Raw genomic sequence first — 24,792 nt, 5'->3', positions numbered from 1 at the left:
AAAGCCCACACATTTAAAACAAGTGTAGAAATGTTTATTGTACATTCCTTTCCAAAGCAGCTGCTCCAGAGAATGTACTTGTGCGGCAATAAGGAAATCAAAGTGTATGTCCAACTAATGAAATCTTTTACAGGCGGAGCTCTGCACAGACTCCAACACTGGTAGCTGCCAGCTGCTGCCTAAACACTATTTTCCAACATCTTCTGAAGGCTAGTAGTTACTCAAATAGATTTTTAAAAGAAAATGAATGCAAAATATTGTAATTATTAGAAGAAGATTATTATAATTAGAGTCTGTTCCTTCCTTTGACTGAAGGAACAGAGTGGCTGTGACTGGAGCAAAGAGCACTCAGGGCCCTCCCCGGGCTGCGCAGGGATCCGTCCCGAGGGGACGCTGACCTGCCCGGCGGAGACCCTGCCCTCCAGCATTCTTCCAGCCCAGGCTGCCACCCTAAGCCTCCTGAGCAAGTCCTACAGCTCTCCTCACCACTCATCCCACAACCCCCAAGAGGAAGGACACCCAAAGGGTCTTCTTACCACCTTCTCAAACACCCCAGAGCCACATTCTGGACAGAAGAATACTGAAGCAAAGTTCCAAAGTAATTTAGAATTATTAGGATCCTCTTCCCCCTTTCTAAAATACCCAAGTGACAATGTATTTCACAAGAATACAGGATGGAAAAAAGGACACAGAATTCGTTTGCAAGAGCTATTTCTCATATCCCTTTAAACTTCTCATTGTCTACTTGAAAATATTTCACTTTGGAAGTCGTGTAAAATGTTTAAACCCTGTCCAGATGCTTCCTTCCCCTCCCAGACCAATGACCCCTCCACGGGATCACTAGAACCTCAGCAGTCAGCCAACAGGACACGATGCTGTCGGCATTTTTCATCTGTTTTGAGTGTACTAATAGCATGACACATGTGCAAAAATACAGCTGTGACTTCATCGTTAGAGCAACACTGCTTGCATTTAAAACCTGACAAATTTAACACTAACTTCTAACCAGAGAGACAGGCGGCCTCAGACACTATCCTGTGAGTGTGACACAAACGACCTTGTAGAACTCACCCAACGAGGTGACTGACTTGCGGGCCAACTGTTCCCATGCTGACATCGCGGTCGCCGCCCTACACACTCAGCACCTTTAAAACACTTTTGCAAGTTATCTGATTTCAAACAATTAAAGAATCTCACAACTGAAATAAACCTGGAAATGATCTAATCTAACCAAACATGTGTCTAAATCCTGTTTTGATGTTTATAAACCTTTAAGATTAACAAAATAGGTACTATCATTTCCAATTTACAGAATCAGAAACCAAGGGTGAGCTGAGTACAATGGCCTGTCTAACAAAATAGATGGTGAGGATCTGATATATTTACTATCAAGAATAAATTCCCCCATGAGAAAACTGAAGCATGATAATGATACTTCAAAGGAGAAAAAAATGGTTTTCAAATATATTGGTAATCTGGTGTTTTTATTATAATAACTCTCTATTTATGAAATAAATATATACACTTTTAAAAAAGTTATGTCAACCACATTCCCTAACAGACTCATCCCCGAAACATCAAGATATTGCCCCACAGTCCCCCTGCGTTCCCAAATCCAAGGACTACTCTAAAAACGTGGCTGAGAAGGCAGATGTGGTCCACTCCCAGGCCCGTGGGTGTCATGTGCCCCACAGCACTGCGCCCACTGGCACTAGGGCCCACAAGTGGTTAGAACATCTTAATAAAGCGCGAGCACCCTTCTCAAAGAAACCCCTCCCACAAAGCCTCTAAATCAGAGCAGGCAACCTCTCTGGCCGCCTTCCTGGTTACTATTCTTAGGCAGTTCAAACTGGCACCACTGCAGCAAGATGTTCGTGCTGGCAGCAAGAAGGGCCCCAGCTGCCCCGTGACAGCCACTTCCGGCTCGGCGAAGACACAGAGGGTGACTCCCATGGAGCGGACTGGCCTGTGGCAGACACCATGCCAGTGTCCTCTTGCCCAACTTTGAATAAGCCTGGCAGGGAGGCAGGGCTCTCATTCCATACTGGGCAAACAAGGGCTCCAAGAACTCAGTAATTTGTCCCAAAGCCTAAGTTCCGGGCACAATGGAAACAAAAACGCCCTGTCTGAAGGGTTAACGTCACGGGTAAGGAAGCCCCACCGCATTTCCATTTGTGACGTATGAAGTTGGGTGGGACAGGCTTTATCATGTCACACGTAACAGGCCAGTTACAAAGACTCCCACGTGTCCCACAGCAAAGCTGCGCATTTACCTGTTTCATAACCTTCATTAGAGATATTTTCATAAACACATCATCTCCTTATTTGAGGGCTACCTATACCCAGCCAAACTGCCTTCATTTTTAGTCAGACTGACACTGGGTTGGTTATAAAAGAGAATTTCACAAGTCTGATGTGTTAAAGAAAAAAGCATGGGTGTCACGGGTTGAACTGTGTCTCCCCAAAAGATACGCAGAAGTCCTAACCTCCCCTATCTCGGAACCTGACCCTATCTGCAAATAGGGAAGTTGCAGATACAAGAAGTCAGGATGGAATTAGAGTAGGCTGGGCCCTAGTCTAGTATGACGGTGTCTTTATAAGAAAAGGAAAATCTGGAAAGAGGAAGGAAGGCCATGAGACAACAGAGACAGATAATGAAATTATGCAGCTACAAGCCAAGGAATGCCGAGGACTAACTGCCGCCATCAGAAGCTAGGGGAGGGCAAGGAAGGATTCTAGCCAGTCTCAGAGGGATCACAGCCCTTCTGAGATCTTGGTTTCAGACTTCCAGTCTCCAGAGCTATGAGGAAATCAACTTCTGTTTTAAGCCATTCCGTTTGTGACTCACAGTGGGATGATGTTCACGCCAAGGCAAAGCCCAGCTGAGGCCCCTCTGGCACGGAAGCCTGAAGTCTGAGGTCCTTCGTAACTGCCAACTGCACAGAACTGATCCCATCATACCTATTTTGCAGCAGAGGCAAGAGATCATTCCAGCACAGAGAGCAGGGTACCAAGCCACAGAGGCCAAGTGGGAGCCAGGTGTTCAACCCAACAGGCAGAAGCCACAGGAAACCACCCTATGGAGAGAGGTTATCCTAATGATACTGTCACTGGCAAAATTACTCCAAACAGATCATAAATATGTATTTTTGTCCAATCACCAACTTCACATCTCAACAATGAATCAGTCTCTTCTGGCATCATCTGAGAGAGAGCTAACCAGCTCTGGGAAGAACCTGCAGTGACCCCCAGAATTAATAATGTGAAACTCTGAAAATAACAAATGGGCCAAAAAATTTATGTATTAAAAATGAATTACTTCATTAAATAATCTTACGTGGGTGGCTTCAGGCAGTTATGAAAGACTACAGCCTGAATTCCAAATAAAAAGGAACTTTTCTACATACATATTAAAGTAAAAAAAAAAAAAAAAAGACACAAAATATCCCACCACTGAAAATTCACACACAAAAAAAAACCCCCACATTTTTACATACAAACATCTTAAAGATTTAAAAAAAGAAGAAATGGGAGAGGAGATTAGGTCAAACAAAAAAATTTTTGGTTTTACTGTAATTTGGGCTGTAAACAGGACTGAGACAACGCACTTAAAGAGACAGTTGCCAAAGTATCAATTCTCCATTTTCTGCCTGAACCTGCAAGAGTCTGAAATTTCCCTGGGAAATTTCAAAGGCCTGTCCCGGGCACCCAGAGTACAAACATCCAGCTAGAGATCCATCTGAGATTGACAGATGGACTTCAGTTGACAGAAGCCTTCTTTAAGTCAATACGGTTTGGTGAGGAAATAAAATGGCTGGTTAACATCCTTCTTTGCTGAGGGGATTTTTGTTGTTGTTGTTATCATTAATCTACAATTACATGAAGAACATTATGTTTACTAGGCTCCCCCCATCACCAAGTCCCTCCCTCACACCCCATTACAGTCACTGTCTGCTGAGGGGGTTTTTAAAGGGTTATGGTATAAACAATTTATACTATTTTCCTCATCAAAAGGTAGCGAACTCACCACCAAATATTTATAGGTGCATATTTCATAACATTTTTTCTTTAAAAATCTCATATAAATATTTTTAGATTTTTGGGGGGAGCTAAATAATGTTCTGACTTTTAGATAGACTGTATTTCAAAAGACATGCCTGCCTAATTTTATTCTTAAATACGGATAGTCTGTTTTCATACATTTATCAATAAATGAATAAATTTGAAAGTAGCTATAGTTTTATTAATAGTTTTTTTCATTTACAATGAAAACAATAATTTAATAGATACATATTTGTAAGTGCTCTAACACTATGGCATCTTTATGTGGAGGACTTACTCTGAACACCTAAGCAAGGCACTTTTACATGTACAGAAAAAAAGCATACACGTTATTTAAATTGGGTAACAGCTAAAAAAGGAAACTTTGGCTAGGCAGCACCTCTTCAATGCTCGGTACAATTTGCACTACTGCAGGCCCATAGAAAAAGCTGTTAATTAACATCTATCTTTGAGTAATCCCTACTGTGGGTCAGGGGCTATTCTCAGACTTCATATGTATTAACTCTTTATTCTCAAACAGTCCTGGAAGGTAGTAATATCCTCCTCCATAACGCTGTTTCTTATCTTTCTACCCAAACAAGCACTGTTTTACTTAGGAGGAATCTGAGGAACGAAGAGGGTAAATGACTTGTCCAAGTTTGTTGGCCTGAGACCAGCAGATGCTAAGGCCCTGGCTCCACTGGCTCCCACCTCCTCACCACAGGCCACATGGTGGGAAGGAGAGCTCGCAGGAGCCCTCTTTTGATTTAAAACACCACCCGGCCTTTACTGGAGTAATTTCAGATTTAGGAATACTGAGGTTCTCTATTCCAGACTGACACAGCAGGTACCACAGGGGAGGAAAACACTAGGACTGACTTTTCACTTGACCAAGGGCACACTGTGCTTTGGAAGTAGAAATGACCATTGTAAAGTAATATTTTTAGGTAACAGCCCTGAGCCTGGTTGCCAGGTGGCCAGTCTGGCTGTAAGACCAGTACGGGTTACGCCTTCACCTGAATAGGCCGGCTATGAGGACATAACTGACATTGCTTTGGTTTTTAACTTGCAACAGTCCTAGGCAAGGAAGAGAACAAGATTTTGTTCGTTGGTTTGTTCGTATGTTTAAGTTGCAAACAGGGCTAGGAAAAGGTGAAAATATTTGAAGGGTTTGTTGATTTTTAATTATGGTAAAATCCACATAACATAAACTTTACCTTCTTCACCACTTTTAGGTGTATGGTCGTTCTGTGGCACGAAGTACATTCACACTGCTGTGTGGCCATATCATCACCACCAATCCAGAGTTCTGCTCATCTTCTCAAACTGAAACTGTACCACCTCGCATTCCCCCCTTCCACCAGGCCCCAGCAACCCCCATTCTACTTTCTGCCCCTGTGAGTTTGACTGCTCTAGGGACCTCCTGTAAGTGGAATCATACAGTGTTTGCCCTTTGTGACTGGTTTATGTCACCCAGCGCAATGTCCTCATGGTTCACCCATCTTGTAGCACGTGTCAGAATGTCCTTCCCTGTTAAGGCTCAATCATATTATATTACATGTATGTGCTAAATTTCGTTTATCCATCATCCCTCCATGGACACTGGGGTTCCTCTCACCTTTTGGCTATTATGAATGCTCCTGCTATGAACATGGGTGACAAATATCTCTGCAAGTCCGTTTTCAGTACCTTTGGGTATAGACCCCAAAAGTGGAATTGATGGATCCTATGTAATTCTATTATTTAATTTTTGAGGATCTGCCATACTATTTTCCACACTGGCTGCTCTATTGTACTTTCCCAAAGAACAGGGCACAAGGATCCCAATTTCTCCACCTTCCCACCAATTCTTGCTAATTTCTGGTTTTTTGAACAGAGCCATCTTAACAGATGTGAGATGTTACTTGTTGGATATTTTTTAAATTATTATTTGAGGTTATAGCTGTGCCAATCCAGAGTATTATCTGAAGTCAGGCAATCTGTTTTCTATTTGGTTTTGAGAAAAGTCCCAAGATTGTGCTGACTGATGTTACTATAATGCCGCTAAATAAGACTTTTGGAGAGTCCACGCAAATGTGCTCATGAACTGAAAATCAAAAAGGCCCATGAATAAGCTTTCAAACACAGTAGAAGGCATTGCAACATCTGCAGCAGTATTGTGTTCTGGAATCCATGGCTGTATTTCCACCAAGCTCAGGCAGGGTCACTCAGTGGCTTTGTGCAATCCTGGGGAGTCCCATCTGTTGTCTGGGCGATACCACCTGGGTACAACAGACAGAGTGCTGGAAGGGAAAGACTAGGCCAGCACTAGATAACAGAAGTAAACGTATTAAAAGTATTAAAACTATTAGGATCAACTGGCCAAAAAATTTTATCTCATGTAAGTGTACTTGACCTATAACACCATATAGCTTCTGTTAAAAGTTTTGGTGTATGGTTTTTATTCTAATTCTAATTAGCAGCTTTATGGCTCAAGTAAAATAGTCTGAGAACATACTAATTACTTACTAGCCATACAGGTCACAGATTTTTGCTTTGTAAAAAGGGGAAAAAAGGAGTCCCTCCAGATCCCTGGTACAGTTGCAACTGGTGGTGATATTATGTAGAGGAACTCTAAGTAGCCTCTAAATCAATACATGTATTTATTATTTTAATGTTTTAGTAACCTAATTTTTAAAAGTCAATTAGTCCAGAAAATACAACCTAAATAATATTCAGAATTAAAAAAGCAAATATCTTAAAACAGCTGAGTGTTACATCTTCAAGGCTAAAGTGGTAGGTCTCTATTTTTTAAGTATTTTGTAAGGAAATTTTAGATTAATTTTTATCCATCCCTAGAGGTTATTAATACACAAACAGAATCCAGTATGTTTTGGTTTTAGTGTGAATTTCCAAATGTAGGTATTAATTTTATACATATATTTAAGTTATGTATTTCGTAGTCTGTACATTTAATAGGTGAAAAACAAGGTGTGACTTCTGGCAGGTACTCACTTATGGGAATGGTCCCCAATGGGGTCTCCAAGTATGGGACATGGTTTCGTTAAAGTAACATTAGCTCTGGTCATATTATCAAGATCCCGAGCTGTCCTAAATCAGATGAACTACTTTTTAAGACTTGAAACATTGACAAGACTGAGATATAGGGCCACATACTTTTTATTTAATCTGTGAAGGGCATTTTCACCTCAATGAAATGACATCCCCAGATAAATCATTTAAAACTCCAGGTGTATTATTTGATTATATTTTAATTTAGTATAGATCATATTTAAAATGATTAAACTTAGTCATTATTTTCAGAAGCTAATTTAAACAGTTACTTGTTTTACACATGACAAGTAAAATAGGGGTTGTTTCTATGACCCTCAAGAGAAGAATGGTTTTTTTACACTTTTAAAAGAATACAGTGAAACAAAGTCTGGACATGGTTCACAAATCCTAAAATACTGAACTAAAATATAAATCAAAGTTTTTAAAAGAGAATTTACAGTTAAACAATAGCATTTACATTTACACACACACACACACACACACACACACACATACACACACACTTCCTTAATCTGAAGTCTACTGGTCAAGCACAGAATGACTTCTAAGTGTCTGTCCACCAAAATGCAAACTCAGGGTACAAAGCTGTTGCCCAGGCAGGACTACATTTCCCAGCCTCCTTTGATCTGGCTATGATCACACGGCCAGGTCTCACAATGGAATGTCAGCACAAGTGATGTACGTCACTTCAAGCTAGGGTTTTTAAGAAGCAATTATGCTTCCTCCACATTCCCATGCTTTTCAGAGGCTGAATGCTGAGGATGTTGAGCCCCTGAAGGACGTCACTGCCACCATCAGCCAGGGCCGCTCACAGTAAACCATACATTTCTGCTGTGTAAGCTACTGAAATTTTTGTTATTAGTTGTTGAGGAAACAAACTGTTAACAGTCACCAAAATACACATTATATATTTGCTGCCTTTCACATCTAACTAACTCCTACTTCATTTGGATGTTCTCCCAATCATCCTTTAAAAAAAAAAAACCCATGAAAACAGATTGTTTATATTGCTGTAAGCTGTCTGTTTATTCTACCCATCAGTCTTTTCCTTGACAACTGGCTACTGTTGCTCTTTTTTCTGTTTACTGTATGCTGAGATGAATTTTAATTTTAAACCTCATTACAACCACATCACAAATGAACCAAAATTTAAAACCATTCCTGTTCCATGTACGCAGTTGGAGAGCTGATGCGGCATTGAGGCATCAGCAATGCCAACAACTGTATTACAGCAGCAGAAGTTTAAAAGTGGAGTGAGCAGCCCCTCTTCACTGTTTATCGTGCATGAGGACCAACGAAGCATGATTAGAGTCGTAAATTTCACTTAAACCTTGAACCACTGTGCTAGCTCCCAACCCAGAACTTCTCAAAGCAACAGAACCTTCTCATTTTCAAGATGTGCATCTTGACACCACCACGACTCAAAACCGAGTCAGTGAAGCTGCTTCTGTGACACGGATTCCTCTGCACAGGATGGGTAAAATGGAGGTGCCAACAGTGTAATGGGCAAACGGTGGTGTTCATGTGGGATTCCTCCCAGCGTTAGCATTTTAAAGCTATCAAGAGCAAGATTTTTCACAAATAATGAGAAACACATTAGAGGAAGTTGGGGGCAGAGTTTGAAGACTCTAAGAAAAACAGTGAGAATAGAATCTTAACCAAAGTACCTTCCTTTAGTGACGTCTGGTTTAGTGGATTCAATATCTGTTTAGCTTTCCACCACTTAGTGATGCTGTGAGCACACATGAAGGGCACATCCTGGATCAAAGCTTTAATTTTGGTGAGACTGGCCTCCAGTGGAAGCTAAGACCTACAGGAACCTCCATATGAAAGAAGGAAAAACAAGTCCCAGAACAAAAGACCTAGAACCACCTGGATACGATGCTGAGTGCAAACATCCCCCGTATTACCATGCCAGCGTGCATATTGGAATCATCACTGTTTTTGCTAGTGCTCTAGTTACAAAGCCACATGGTTTGAAGTAGTCCAGCCTTAATCCTATTTTTTCCACAGCCCTATTATTTTTAGTGTGCGATTTTGCAGAATGAGAAGTTTCTCGGGAACACAGATATCACATTATGGTAGACGTGACTGCACCACAAACTGAGAGTGTAAACGCAAATGCCAAGCAAACAGGCAAAACACCCCACCCCGACCTTTCAGAGCCCCGTTCAAACTCCTGCGACATTCAAGATCTTGTAACAAATACCATCTCATTCAACCCTAGACGAGTACCTCTCAAAAACGACCTGAAAACTACGTGGTCCCTATGAAATAGTAGAAACCACAAATACAGCCCACAGCACTACAAACATACTCTAATTTCTATTTTTCCAAATTTACAGTGTAATTGCTTTTAACATCAGCTTCATTTTAACAACTTCTGTTTAATACGCAATTGGAGTGACAAATCCTTTTAGGTAGCTTCTCTTTTCTTCCAGTCCAAAGGCGCACATCAGCCACTAGATCTAATCAGAAGCATTTTACACTGCTTTAATTTGTAATATGTAACTTCTTTATTGGAAGGTATGATCTTTTCCTTCAGAGTCAGCTTGGATGAAAACTGCCTGACAGAAGGCAAAATGACAGCACCCTGAATATACTGGGCTATTTATATCTACGGCTCAGTTGGCTGCTCAGATGCTTCATTCCTTATGACCAAGCAAAATGACACATCTGGAATTGTGCTCACTTCGATCCAGAGTCACAGAGATTCCAACAGGTTCTGTGCTCTGCTTGCCCGTACGCCCTGGGTCCCACCTCTGCCAGCCGCTGCCTCTCCTGTTATCCTGACCCCGAGCGTCCCACAGCCTCAAGGAGCAGAGGCTTTCTCAACTCCATTCATTCCTAGATGGAGCTCAAAGGGATGTCATTCTGGGGTGTGTCGACTTCCGACATCCTTGTTGGTCCACTGTATGAATACCTCACACCCGCACGTAGTAGTAGATAACACACTGTGACGACCCCTTCCCAGCCCCTTCCGTAGCTATTCCACCCCATAAATCAAGCAAAATGTACTGAAGTCATTTTTCCTCTCTGTTTCCTTCATTCCTGTCTCTAATGACTCATTTAATACCTATTAGGTCACTTCTCCCCTTTCATTCACCAGTTTCTTTTTAGGAATCCTATCCTTGGCACCAATTCCAACAAATACAATATATCTGAAAATTTGAGACATGAAAGCCACTCTGGACTGAATATCAATTTTCCCAACACAATAAAATGCCTCTAACTCGGCACTTCTGAAACACCAACAGTGAAAGTTCATGTTAACAATGACCTTGAAATACTTCAAATTTCCAAAGAAGCTTCTGAAGCAAAGGAATATTTGGCTATACACCAGACAGTTTTCATGCTAAATATTTTCACAGTATTCTCAATCTTAAGTACAGTGTAGGCAACCAATATGCCAGAGTATGTGGCAAACAGAGCTGCTATTTGATTAATACACACGCTTGCCAATACACCGCTGCTAAAAGGAAGGTCCAGTCCGAGATTGTTTAAATACTGGTGGTTCCATTAAAATCATCATCAGGGCTTCCTTTATACATTCCACCCCTCTACAGCTGATATGCCTAGGGCTTAAGTTTACAAAAAAGTTCCCAAGTGACTCTAATTAAATAACTTCTCTTTGAGAACTACCACTGTAAATATTGGTAGAAATCAACCTATACAATCATATTTCGCATCCCTGTGTACCACTTGGGGAACTTCTGAAAACATGGGCTTTTAAACTATACAAATTCTAAGGCCCATCCCAGACCTACTGGACCATAACCTCTTATGGTGGAACCCAAATATCTGACTTCCCAGGTGATTCCAACACACAGCAAGGTTTAGAAACAACTGTTTTATAACTTTAAGAGTAGCTGCTCTTGGTGTTTCCAACAGGCCAACAAAGAACCAACACGTGGGTGCAACATTTAGGTGGGACCTGCAGAGAGACAGAGTGGCCGAGAGGATACTGTCAACCTTACACACTCCTTTCCGTCACGTGGAAATCACAAGTTTGGAAGGTGTGTCTACCCTAAGAGACTGGGTACAGTACTGAAAATAATTCCCTACAGGTACAGACTCAGTAGCACTACTCAGCTGCCTGATCACAGTGGCAGTTACCCACACAATCAACTAAGACTCATAAGCCCACCCTATTCTCGGCGGTTTATTCAATCCATTGGAGTTGAGACCTGAGGTCTCAAAGAACTTCAGCTTGTACATCAAAGGCCCCAGTGGGGTTCAAGAATATCACTCCACCACTTTCAACAGGCCAGAATAGCAAAGTCCCAAAGTTAATTAAAGCAATTGGTGGCGTGCGCCTCCTGATTATGACATGAGAAGTCTAATGTAGAAATCTGTACATATTTTGCCATCAGTGAGAACTGGTTTCAAAACCTTCCTCTACCAGCTACCGATCAATGACTTATCAGATTACTTAACCTCTTGAAACCCATTTCTTTCTCTGTAAAATGGACACAAAAAACTTATTAAAATTTAAATGAAACAGAATTCTCAATAGTGTCTTTTCCTCCTTAGTAATTTCTACATGCCTCCTCCTCTCTTCTTCGATTAGTCATATATTCTAACACGTGATATAAATTTTTCTTAGCCCTTACCTCAGTTTATTGCTATTACATACAGGAACACATGAGACATACTGTAATTTTTTTCCTCCAAATCTAACATGAGGCTTAAACTCTGTCTACTGACAACCCATTAAAAACTCACTAGTGCCCAGACTCATACAACTTCTTTAGGACAAAATCTTTTTACTCTCAGGTTCAGATTCCAGGACAGAAACATCTCTGAAACTTTAGAAAAGGTAAAAATTATTAAAGAGCGTGTTTAAAATACAAATTCCATTTTCCACCACCAATTTCGCAACTGATTCAGGCACAGATTCTCAATGGCCAGTAAGACTGCAAGCTAAAAGGCTGTTAGGAAACAGGACATTGACACCTTGCCAAAGCATTACCCGCATGAGTTACATACTGATCGCAAAGGGGAAAGTGCACCTTTATACAAAAAAATCTGGCAATCAGAATGTTAACCAACAGATAAAACATAGCATCACTAATAGCAGGATGAACTGGGTACCATGCGCCTACTGATAGGATGCAAACATCAAGTAGGAAGCAATACCTCTGACAAAACTGGGTAGCCGAAATAAACTCCAGCCCCTAGAGGCACCTGAAAGTTTACCCAGGAAACAGAGGGCAGACAACACTTGGCGGAAACAATCAGGCAACCCAAAGTACGGAACATACAAGAGAACTGGCTTAAACTGCACAAGTCAATGTCAAGAGGAAAAAAAAAGACTTGCTCTAGAGTTAAAGAAACAGAAAAGCAGTCCATGAATTTCAATTATACCCATTTGTTAGGAGGAAAACCTATAAAAGACATTGTTGGGGACAAACAGGCAAATGTATAAGTGAAGTAGCCTTTAAACAATTTTATAGAATTGTGGAATAATTGTGGAATTACTGTTAATTTTCTTAGATGGGATAATGGTATTACAGTCATGTAGAATTATTCTAATTATTTAGTATTTGCAGTGAAGTATGGAGAGGTACAGCCCCATGATATATGTTAAATACACACACACACAGCTACCTATGTTAATTACTGAATGCCTATAGATGGTAACAGGTGTTCAATATACTACTACTCTTTTCTACTCCTCTGTATGTTTAGAAGTTCCCACAATAAAGACTGAGCAAAAAGACACATTCCCTGGCCCACCTCCCTGTGGTAGGCCCATAAATCTGCATTTTAACAAGCCTGGCGCCTACAGAAGGAAGTTCTCTGACCACTCTAAGAAACACAGCTGAGGAGAGAAAGAGGCGTGTGTCTGCTGTCTGCAAGGCCCTGGTCCTAAATTCCCCATCTGCTCTATTTCATTGGCAGGCCTCCCAGACCACGGACTTGGTGTCTTCCTCCCCACTGCCGCCTTTCTTCATGCCTCCAGGGTATTTAAGAGGGAATGAAAAGGGGCCACAATGGTGAAAGAGAAAGTTTCTATTTCATGAACCTATGATTCTTCAGGTACATCTGGCCAGGATAAACAGTAATTATCAACTCTACCTCCCTCCCAGGAGTGCTGTGAAGAAAACTTGTTTACCTTTCAGTGAATTGAATATACAGATTTCTTCCTAAAAATGAGTAATGAGTATAGAGTCCTTGCTCTATAAATTGATAATCAAGATAAAACAAAAACAGCTTCCTCACAAGAAAAAAAGACAAAAATATTACATTCAAAACAAAGATTTTGACTGTATCAAACTAAAAAGCTTCTGAACATAAAGGAAACCATCAACAAAATGGAAATGCAACCTACTGAATGGGAGCAGATATTCACAAATGATATATCCAATAAGAGGTTAACATCCAAAATATATAGATAATTCATATAACTCAACATCAAAAAAAATATCAAACAATCTGATTAAATGGGCAGAGGACCTGAATAGACATTTTTCCAAAGAAGACATACAGATGGCCAACAGACACACGAAAAGATGCTCAACATCACTAATCAGGGAAATGCCAATCAAAACTACAATGAGGTATCACCTCCTGTCAGAATGGCTATCATCAAAAGGGAAAGAAAATAACAAGTGTTGTCAAGGTTATGGAGAAAAGGGAATCCTCATGCACTGTTGGTGGGAATGTAAACTGGTGCAGACACTATGGAAAACAGCACGGGCGGTTCCTCAAAAAATTAAAAATAGAACAATCATACGATCCAGCAATTGTGCTTCCAAGTACTTATACAAAAACACTAATTAAAAAAAAAATGTACCCCTATGGTCATTGCAGCATTATTTACAATAGGCAAGATATGGAAGCATAGGTGTCTATCAGTAGATGAATGGATAAAGGAGATGTGTGTGTGTGTGTGTGTGTGTTTGTGTGTGCGCGCGCTACCAATAAAAAAGAACAAAATCTTGTCATTTGAGACATGGATGGACCTAGAAGGTATTATGCGAGTCAAATAAGTCATACAAACACCACGTGATTTCACTTATATATGGAATCTAAAAAACAAAACAAAACAGAAACAAACTCATAGAGAAAAAAAACTGATGGTTCCCAGAGGAGTGGGGATGGGGGAATACATGAAATCGTTGAAGGGGATTAAAAGGTACAATCCTCCAACTGTAAGATAAATAAGATTCAGGGAGGTAACATACAGCATAAGGAATACAGTTAATAATACTGTAACAACTTTGTATAGTGACGTATAGTCACTAGACTTATTGTGATGACTTTGTAATGTATACAGAATCACTGTTATACACCTGAAACTAACACAACATTGTATATTATTCAATATAAAAAATTATTTTTAAAGCCATTTGTTTGGTATTTCAGGATAAAAGCAATATGCAAGATGAAACTTTTTTTTAGCAATATGCAAAATACTTTAGGATATTATAACTTGGTTTAGGGTTTATTAAAATGATGCAATATACCCAGATCTACCCACTTCAGACACAGAAAAGAAAAATCTATGGTCGAATTTTAGGTAGATTTTTATTGTAACAACATTCATTTAATTCTCTAAGCAAATTCCATCTTTACCAAAAATTCAGCTTGAACCGAAAAGGTACCTATACCTTAATCTAAGAAAAAACAACAAAAAATCACTTAGATTTCCTTCCTAAGGCAGCTCACAATTGACATGGAAGTTATCATTTTAAAAAAATTTTACAAACCCTAACTTTTCAAAGTTAGAGAATATATATCAAAGAATAAACTGCAGCAGGTGCTTTTGAGGTTCTTTCCCCCCCAAAAAATTAATCTTGGTAAACAACTCAGAAAAACTTTCAAAATATATAACTTAATCTAACAGTAAAAACTTTAAAATAATTTTAGCTGAAATTGAAAATACCCCAAGTTAGCTAATAAACCAGCAAGTTTCTCAGAAAGTCTAATCTGATAGAAATTTTAACTAAAGAGATATATATAATGCCTCCACAGGTACCAAAGTGACAACAAATAATGAAAATTTTTAAAATAGTAAGTCAGAATAATACAGATAATATATGCTGTGAATAATACTACTTCAAAGCAATTCCTGGGAAACCTATACATTTTGAAATACTGTAATTGTTCAAACTAGAGTCTGAAATCCTTTCTTTAAAACTTCAGAAAGCTAATACCTACAGCAAAATGGACTTTTTAAAATTAAAGGGACCTTAAGGAACAATCCATTTAACTCCTTATTTGATAACTGTAATACAAGGAAACTGAGGGCAGAGATGTTTCTATCACTGGAGATGCTAAGCCTGATTTCTTCACCGGAATGTTCCCTTTATGCCATGCTCTATCCTGCGCCTTTTCTTTTTTTTTATTATCTCTAGTAGTGGTCAATAGTGGATTGTCTTCAGGCAATAATCAAAAGTCACTGAACTTTATAGGAGGCTATATTTCCATGATTTTTTTTAAATTTACCTCTTTCAGAGCCAAATAAGAAATCCAGAATTTCTGACTAGAAAGTAGACAAACACCACAAGGGGAAGGAAACTCAAGTTTTAGCCACAAACTTGTTTGGACAGTGAAGTAACAGCCCAAGGCAGGGAAAATGCCAACATTTAAGACACAGTTCTTTCTTTCTGCATCCACCAGTCCCTAATTTGTCCCTTACATAAGCCAAACCAAACTAATTGACCTTATGGTCAAAGCTTGCAAAATCAAAGCAAATTATGTTAAAAAGACAGAAAGGAACTGCTTGTGATTTCTGACAAGACTAGATTTCCATAATGCCAGACATCTGTAATTCAGATTTTGAAACTTTGTTTCTGGATCATTTCTGGAATACTATCTTTCATCACTAGCTGCAATTTTACTCAGAGTATGCCATTTTTTACCACCTCCCCTTGAATTTTCACCATAAATGTCAAGTTTTTACTATTTCTGTTCACTTAAAAATGAGAATCTTCAGAGATGCTCTCTTCACAGTTACTCTCCTTTAGGGAACAGTTGTCATAATAACTCGCCTACCCTCACAGTTAATCATGTAGTTCTGTGTGATTTTTCAGGTGGGGAAAGGCAGAAGAGAAGAGGATAGCTACACGGGAAAACTTTGCTGTTAAATCTGTCCTATTTTCTTTGAATGTGTCAAAGGTTCTCATCCACTCTAACTATACAATTATCCTACATTTTCTTCTAGTATTTTTACACTTCAGTATTTTATGTTTACATCTTTAGTTCTTTTAGAAGTTTTGTTTATGTAGAGATCAATTTTGTACCCCAACTGGGTTATCAACTGCCTCAATATTATTTGTTAAATAATCCTTTTCCATTCACTGATTAGAAATGCTTTACTGTCTGCTAAATTCCCACAAACCTGCTTATTTCACTCTTTACTCTGCTTCCCTACCTATTTGCTTAATTCCTCTGCCAGGGGCACATTCTTACTGATACTTTATAGCACCATCTACTTTCCCATAAGGTTAAGTCCCAACATTTTTCTTTTTCAAGGTTTTTTTTGACTACTCAAACATATATATTTTTCTCAGGTTAACTTTTCTCAAGTTTCCCCTCAAAAAAAAAATCCCATTCCACTAAATCTTTGGATAAAATGGAAAAAAATGATTTTTTCCACAATACTGAGATTCCCAACCAGTAATAAGCAGACATATAAGTCCCATATACACACACACACACACAAATACATGCATGCAATCTTTTCGTGTGACTGTGACTGCTACCCTGGTCCCACATGAATGAATTTTCCTATTTGTAAAGTAACACTTCCATTCCTAAATCGCAGAATCTTAGAACTAGAGGAACATTAAAGATTGCTTACTCCAACATCTCTTGTAATCCCAGTTTTGTTTACCTCGAGCCTACTTAACAGAACCATTTCAAACTTAAAATCAAGGAATCTTTTACATGCAACATAATCATAAAAGTACTACTTGGGTCACATAAAAGGCAAAGATGTAGATTGTATTTATTGAAGACTGCTTTGTATTTAGGTATCCTTGAAGAACACGATCCATACTTGGGCTCAAAGTAAAAAACAGTACCATAAGCACACACACTTGAGACAGCCCAAGGACTTTTAGACACTCAAGTTTCAAGGCAAAGTCATCTTGTTATGGTATTTGTCCAGGAAGCAAACTTCACAGTATCAAATCATTTCATCCCCAGTTGTTCCATCATGTTTATTAAGAACAAAAATCCAACAACAATCTCCAAATGGAATAAGTGTGAAACACAATTCTCAAAGTGTTTCTCAAGTCTGGCTGCCCATCCAATCACCTGTACAGCTTCTAAAACTGAGATTGCTTGGGTCCCACCCTGAAATTCTTCTTCAGTAGGTCTAGCAATGCTAGGGCCTTTTTTTTTTTTTAAGCTTAATACATCCTATTCTTAACCATAGTTAAGAATCACTCTTCTAAAAATTTCAACAAGAACAAAGCCCCATAATATACCAAGTCTCCCTACATATAGGGGAAAGCATGCAGAGAGAGTAAAAAAAAAAGAAGCATTGGTCACCAGTCCAGCAACATTCGCTGATTATACAGAAAGGTGTGTGCCTATATTGTACCAGAGTCTTAAAACAGGGAAAAAATGCTAAAACAAAGTTTTACACTGTTCATGGATAGATGGAGCCATTATGATGCATGAAATGCCTTTTTTTGTTTTCTCCCTTGAAGGCAACCCTCCACCCCATCCCATCTCCCAAGAGAATGGACAGTAGACTTTCACTTTTGAAAGAGCAAACACTATTAAGATTTTAAATAAATTCTTCATTTACACTGTAAAATAGAGAAAAGTGAAAACACACCCATAAAAATAAATAAAGAGGGAGATGAATGATTTGGCTGTGACATCATCATGTTAGATGAAATTTTAATCACACAACTGTTGCTTCTTGACCGCAGAGAACTGCCACCACACTAAGCACCCTCAAGGTAGTGGAGAAGAAAAGAAGGCCAGTACACCGAGGGACAAAACTTACAAACAGTAATGCAATCTGGAAACTAAATCAAACTGTTTCCTAACATCTAACCCTCCAAGAAAATGATTTCACTTTCTAATAACAACACATTGTACTAAACTGAAGCACTGGTATGACTCATATTCCTGTTATGAGTGACTCATATACCTCCTGTCCCTGGGAAAAGCACCTGAAAAATAGAGCACATTAAGCGGCACGGTTAAGTTACAGGTTAGGTAATTAGGGAGCGTAAAGCAGGCATTAAATGGACCTTAATCACACACCAATGCTCTGCAAGAGGTCATGAAACCAAATCATCCTGCAGACCACTCGTCTTCCACGCTCCAGTTCTGGCCCAGCCAAAAGTATTTTCCTCCATTCTGTAAGGTCACTAGGTGAAAGAACTACCAAGTATTTGCCATCCTGACAGGAAAGGCAGCACACACAGAAACTCCCCACCATGCTATCAAGGAAAACTAGTTTCTTAAATAAGAATTATGCTTACAAGTCAAATAATTTTACTTAAAAAAAAAAAAGCATGTGAAGAGACCAATATTCATGGTTTAATAGCTGGTATTATACTGTTATAAACGGAATCAGTTTTGACAATGCACAATTCTACCGACATATTTTCTTAGGAATGTAGCCCAAATCAATGATAGAATTCCTCTTAACCTTTATGTCACATGACCACATGAAAAAGCAAAATTTTAGGTAGCAAATATGATTAAGGAAACTGTAACCCCAAAAGAACTGCAAAAACTGAGATGATGTACGTTTGTACACACTGACAAGTTGATTATTTGCCAGGATATTAAAACAAGAAAACAAAAACCTGTCTCCAAAGCTTTTACATATGAATGACTTCCATGCAACGCACATGCCTAGGAAGTATTAAAGAGCAGAAACCTGATCCTGGAGTATCTCAAGCAAAACCAGTTAACTGAAAAACATTTAAAGAAAAGTAAAATCCTTCCTCAGTAAACACTTCTTTTGAAATATAACTGTGTGAGAACCAAGTTCTTTCAATAGTTCATATACTTTTAAAACTATATGAAATATTTCAACATATATTCTAATCTCGAAAAAAATTAGACATAGTAAAATCACAGGTATCTCTTTAAAAAATGAAATTACATATATACCACTGTAGACCCTGAAAATTCAATGACCATCTGGGAAAAAATACACTAACTATTTTAAACAACTATAAAAGCTAAATTTACATTTAAAATGTACTTTTCAGTTTGTTCTGAAATCTGGACTTTACTTTGCCCAAATACAATTAAGATTTAGGTCAATGGGAGGAAGATTTTTCTGCCTAAAAAATGTGTGAAACTGAACTCCAATTTCATTAGGTCCCCAAAGCTTAACTACTAATAAATATCTTGGGTAGATAACATTACATTACAAACAATTCTCTCAGGAATTTTAACCTGAAACCAAGACTTTGACTGCGCACACTTAGGGATCTAAAAAGAGATGGAGAATGGAGAGAGAGGTAACTTTGGCTTGTTCAGTAGAGGCCTTAGTTATTAAATACATGCCATTAAAATTTACTAGCACTTCAAAATCTTCCTTTTCCCCATATTTTTTATCCCTCTCTTCACTTATTTCTTTGCATCTCACCAAACTGCAAGAAAAAAAAAGGTATCCCCGATATCAAGCACACTACTTTTGATTCAGCATGTATTTGGGTGTTTAAGGTTGTTTTTAAATTTACATTTCAAATTCAAAACATGTATTTCAAAATTTTACTTGACCTCAAGCCATGCTTCTAATAGCTAAGTTAATCATTTTTTCCTATTTTATTCCCCCTTTTCTTATAAGCTTATCAACAGGAGACAAAATATCTGCAGACAACTACAGCTAGGAAAAAAAGGTTGCTTAGTTCACTCTAAGAACAACAGTAAACAAGGCTGGGAGGACCAGGAAAATCAGAACTATTCACATGTACCCTTCCTGGATTTGCATGTGAATTCTGTAGGACAAAGTTCTTACATTCACTTTCATGATTTGACTTTAATTCAATCCCAGTCCTTCTGGAATGTTATTTAAAATTCCGAATAGAGATTCGGACAATTTAAAAAACAATGAACTTTGCTCAGTTAGCTGAAATACTGAGGGCCTAAAATCTCCTACTAGGTGTAGCAGTCAGGACCCTCTTTATGTGCCTTTAGAACTCGATGTAATTTACCTTTAGTAAGGTTTTTTTTTTTCTCTTGCAAATGCTCTTACCACAAACTTACTGTTTCCAGAACACACTGAAGCTGACTAAAATTGGAGGGCACAGATTTACCACGGTTTTGAGATCATTTCCTTTAAGCCAGTTAAAAGCTGGTGGCCAAGAGAACACTGCAAGTGATGTTTAAGGGATTCACCTGACACACGGGAAATTTACAGAAGGGAAAGGGCCGCAGGGCCGAGCTTGGAGCTTGAGGAATATAAACCACCTCTGCACTAGCCCGGCTACCCAAAACAACGTTCCACCAGAATAGGTGTCCAGGTGGCTGAGTTTCTGGAGGTGACAGTCAAAAACGAGCACGTGCACTCTGTCCCACAGTGCACTATTTCACCTGTCACTAAGAAAAGGGCACGTCTAAGCAAGCAAAAAAAAAAACAGTCCTTTCCTTCAAGGAGGGCAGCGGTTTGGACGTTTGCAGGAAGGGGGGCGGGGGCGAGGGATAAGGAGTGCTAAAGGGAGAGGCAGCCAAGGGTTTTGCTCGGGGCCCCACAACAGGCCACTGCGGAGGGCGGACGGGGGAAGAGGGGAAGACGTCTCACCGGGGGACAAAACCGAGTGCAAACCGGTTGGAAGAAGGAAGGTTCCCCCCCGGGAGGCGAGCTGGAGCGCAGTTAAAAAGCGCTAGCGGCTGGTTACCTTAAGACACAGGGGAAAAGGGCCACGGGAAGACAGGTCTGCAGAGGTGGAGGGGAGAGAGGATGAGGTAGGGTCTCTGCTAAGTGCGAACCAAGGATCTTCAGGCAGACAAACAGCGGGACTGGGGCCTCCCTGGGCCAAAAGGCGTGGCCAGGGATCCGGACCAAACGCTGGTCTTTCAGAGACGCCAGAAGTGCGCGGCAAACCCCTCCTCCAAGACCCTGGGCCAGGCCCGTCCGAGGGGGCCCACCTGCAAGGCACCTCGCGGGCGGAGCGCGCTCCGAGGGCTCCGGCCTCGTCCGCGGGACCCTCGCAGGGCCGGCGGGCCGGGCCCCTGCCCCCACCCCCGCAGTGCTCTTACCTCCACACCTGCCCCATCTGCAGCAGGTGGATGACCGACTGCCAGATCCACACGGAGAGGCGGCACAGGCGCTGCGCCCCCGGCGTGGCCGGGCCCCCCACGCCCGGGCCGCCGCGGCCGTAGCCGGCCCCCATCATGGGGGGGCCCCGGCTGCTGAGCCCCTCCACGGCGCCCAGCCCGCCGCCCGTGTAGTCCTGCACGAACCAGCGGAAGCTCAGGCTCTGCACCAGCAGCGACGGCACCAGCACGAAGAAGAGGGTCAGCCCGAAGAAGCCGTAGTCCCCCTTGCGGTAGTAGTCGAGGGCCAGCCACAGGTCGGTGCCCACGTCCCCGAAGAAGACCAGCAGCGCCAGCACGATCCACAGGCAGTCGAGCCACGGCCGCTCCACCTGCGGCGGCGGGGGCTGCGGCCGCACGGCCGAGGGCGTCGGGGGTTCGGGGCCGGCGGCCGAGGGCGGCTGCAGCGGCTGGTCCCCCCCGTCGGCGGCGCTGCGGCGCGGCTTCTTGCCCAGGAGGGAGCGCAGGCAGGCGGAGCGGCAGCCCCAGTAGCACGAGGAAGTGTTGCAGCAGTGGCAGATGTGCAGCGAGCTGCTCTCGCCGGGCTCGTTGCCGTCGCCGCCGCCGCCGCAGCCGCCTCCCCCGGGCTCCCCGTCCTCCTCGCCGCCGCTGCCCACCGCCTCGTCCAGGTTGTGCAGCTGGGCGAAGCCCACCCCCACGCCACCGCCATCGGATTTCGCCGCCATCTTGACTCTCTTCCCAGCTCCGGAGGTTGGGGGGGAGGGACGGGGGGGGGAGAAGGCAGGGAACGGGGAGGGGGGGAAACGAATGGAGAGGAAGGGGGGCGGGGAGGAAGCGGGGGAGCAAACGAACGAGGGGGGAGTGGGCCAGGGAACCCCCTCCGCTTCCGGGTAGCTGGCGTCACTTCCGGGCGAGCCCCCCAATCGCACGGCGCCCGCAGCTCCCCAGCCCTACCCTCCCGGCCAAGATGGCCGCCCTCCTGTGCCTCAGCTGCTGGGCGGGGGGCCGGGGGGTTCTCCCCGCCAGGGCTCCCCTTCCCCTCTTCCGTTGACCCCGAAACCCATCAGGTTGACCCCTCGGCGTTTCTGAATCCCGCTGGGCCGAGTGAGGCGATCCAAAGTGATCCCTGGAAGGGGCAGTGCCAGACGTTTTGGGGTCCCCTTCCTCAGCGTCGCAGCTCACAGCTTTCCTCCTGGAGAAACGCCCCCTAACACCCTCCCGGCTGCTGGCGGAGGGGCGGGACCTCTGAGGGAAGGGGCGGAGCTAGTACAAAGCAGGTGATTGCTTGTCACTTCCGGGAGATAGGATGACCTCATTGTGTAGTTAGACATTCCCCCCCAATCAAAATGGCTGTGTCTCACCCCTTTGGCTGTTCTTTTTTTTCTTCTTCTTTTTCCTTTTAAATTTCTCTCATTCTTTTCTTATTTTGAGGGTCCTGAGAAATTGCACACAACTCAGTGATTCTCACTGCTTTTTAGACAGCTCTCTCCTCTTTTACCTCTGTTGACCCCCTGATTTTCTTGTCACTGACAACTTTATCATCTGATGTAATAAAGTTTCCACCTTTCCCTCAAGAAAACTTAAGGCAAACTCCAGTTAAAAATCTGCCTGGTTGTGTCTTGACTGTTGGAGCAAAGACTGAATCGGTATATTGTGACCTTGAGTGTATGTTCTTCATTGGAATGTATTTCTACCAACTTTTTTCTTAAGTGTGCGATTTAAAAATTCTGCGACCTTCATTTAGAAAATGCAGAACTAGCCAGGGTTTAAACTGTATCAATTCCTTGTTCAGGCTACTTGAATGTGTGAAGATTGCCCTTTAGAATGTTCTTTGGTGCCAAGGCTCTGTCAGCAAACATGGCTTTAAATAACTGAAAATGTTATCAATGTGCTATGTCATTAAGATAGGTGCAGGGCACACTACTTAATCTTAACTAACAAATTACAAAAGTGAAGCAGCACTGAATGGATTTGAATTACAATGATCTTCCAGGGAAAGTGTATTTGAAGCCAGATGGAGCAAGCTATGTGGTTACAGTTGTCAATGATCAGGTGAAAGGAAATTTTTGAAAAAAAAGGAAAAAAAAATTTAAACCCTGAGTATTCTCATTCATCTCCCTAGGTTTTTGTACTCATTTTTCTGATTTTACTTCCTCCAGTGAAACCTTCTAATAATGCCAATAACTTTCTTTGTAATGCTGAGGACAAATTAGTCAATTGTATGGCATTGGGGTTCTGTGAAAGAAAGCTACCTTTGAAATGTTCAGTATTGTTATTTTGAGGTATATGATATTTAAACATTATAGCATCTAGTCAAGTTTTCGGGGTGGCAGGTCCAGACAAGGATTCCATATTTTAGGACACAACTTTTCATGAGTATTTATGCCAAGGGATAACATCTAAAGACTTTACCGAAAGTACTTATAGAGAACTTTTAACCCAACTTTTGGAGGGGTGTGGGGAAGAATTTCCAAAAATCTCCTTTTGGAAACAAGTCACATAACTTTATCCTTTTATTTCATACTATAATTTGAGCCTCTTTGTTCCTATGGTAGTAAAAGTTACAGCCAACAAGTAAGGATTATTTATGCATATAGAGTAGGGCTGTACGGGTTTAGATCCCAGGTCCACTGAAATAATAATGTGAATATGTGAGTAGGATAGTTAACCTCTTTAAACCTCAGTTTCCTCCATTATATAATGGGAATAATAACATGCCTTCTCTGAAAAGTTCAGCAAATTAAAGTGGTAATCCATTCAAAGCTATCAGCATGATACCTGATAGATAGTAAAAAAGTGGTAACTGCTATTATTATTGTTGTTACTTTATGTTTGCAGAGTACCAACATATAGTTACTTAAATTCCATCACTCAGTAGATTTGGTGACTCTAATAATGAATGCATTTTGAAATGCTTCTAAGAAATAGGTACAATTAATTTGTGTTGTTAAATGTGTTTCCTCTGTTTAAGCCTGTGAGGCTCTGAATTGAGATACAAAAGCAGGCAGCAATGACATATTTATGATTTCTATGTCTGTGTGCCCTGAAAGAACATCATCTACTTGTGAAATTAGCAAAGTAAATTGCACTGACTGTATACAGCTGACAAATGAGGCTGAGTCCAAAGGGTTTATCACAATTGAAGTTTCAAGTGCATATAAGTCACAGACTGTCAAGTGATTTCAACTTTACAGTTGCTGTTTTGACAATTTTATCATTCTGACTCCTATGGAAGAGATACCTTATAGGACCCAGGAGATTCTAAAATTAAAATCAGTATAATGATAATAAAGTTATGAAGACTCACTGAAAGGTTAACCCCCTAAATTTGGACTGTGCTATGCATGGTCCTTTTTTTTAACCTAGAATTTTAGGACAGATAAGTGTACCAAGTCCAACACTTAACACAGGACTGGTATCCTCATGTATCAGAGATCTTTTTGTTTTTTGTTTTTTGTTTTTAAGTAGGAAATCTACGTAAACATG

General features: G+C 41.0%; 1 protein-coding gene across 1 annotated transcript in view; it reads right to left on the bottom strand.

Annotated features, from left to right (window-relative positions):
* XKR6 (XK related 6) overlaps positions 1-22,525 on the bottom strand; it is a 225,412-nt gene extending 202,887 nt beyond the window's left edge. The window contains exon 1 of the mRNA XM_036888932.2: positions 21,289-22,525. Coding sequence (XP_036744827.1) covers positions 21,289-22,031 — 743 coding nt within the window. The 5' untranslated portion in view covers positions 22,032-22,525. The remainder of the gene's footprint in view (positions 1-21,288) is intronic.
* Positions 22,526-24,792: the final 2,267 nt, after the last annotated feature.

The sequence above is a fragment of the Manis pentadactyla genome, chromosome 1 (genome assembly GCF_030020395.1).
Source record: "Manis pentadactyla isolate mManPen7 chromosome 1, mManPen7.hap1, whole genome shotgun sequence".
Lineage (NCBI taxonomy): Eukaryota > Metazoa > Chordata > Mammalia > Pholidota > Manidae > Manis > Manis pentadactyla.
The sequence above is the reverse complement of the archived record's forward strand: the minus strand, read 5'-3'. Positions and strand labels throughout refer to the sequence as shown.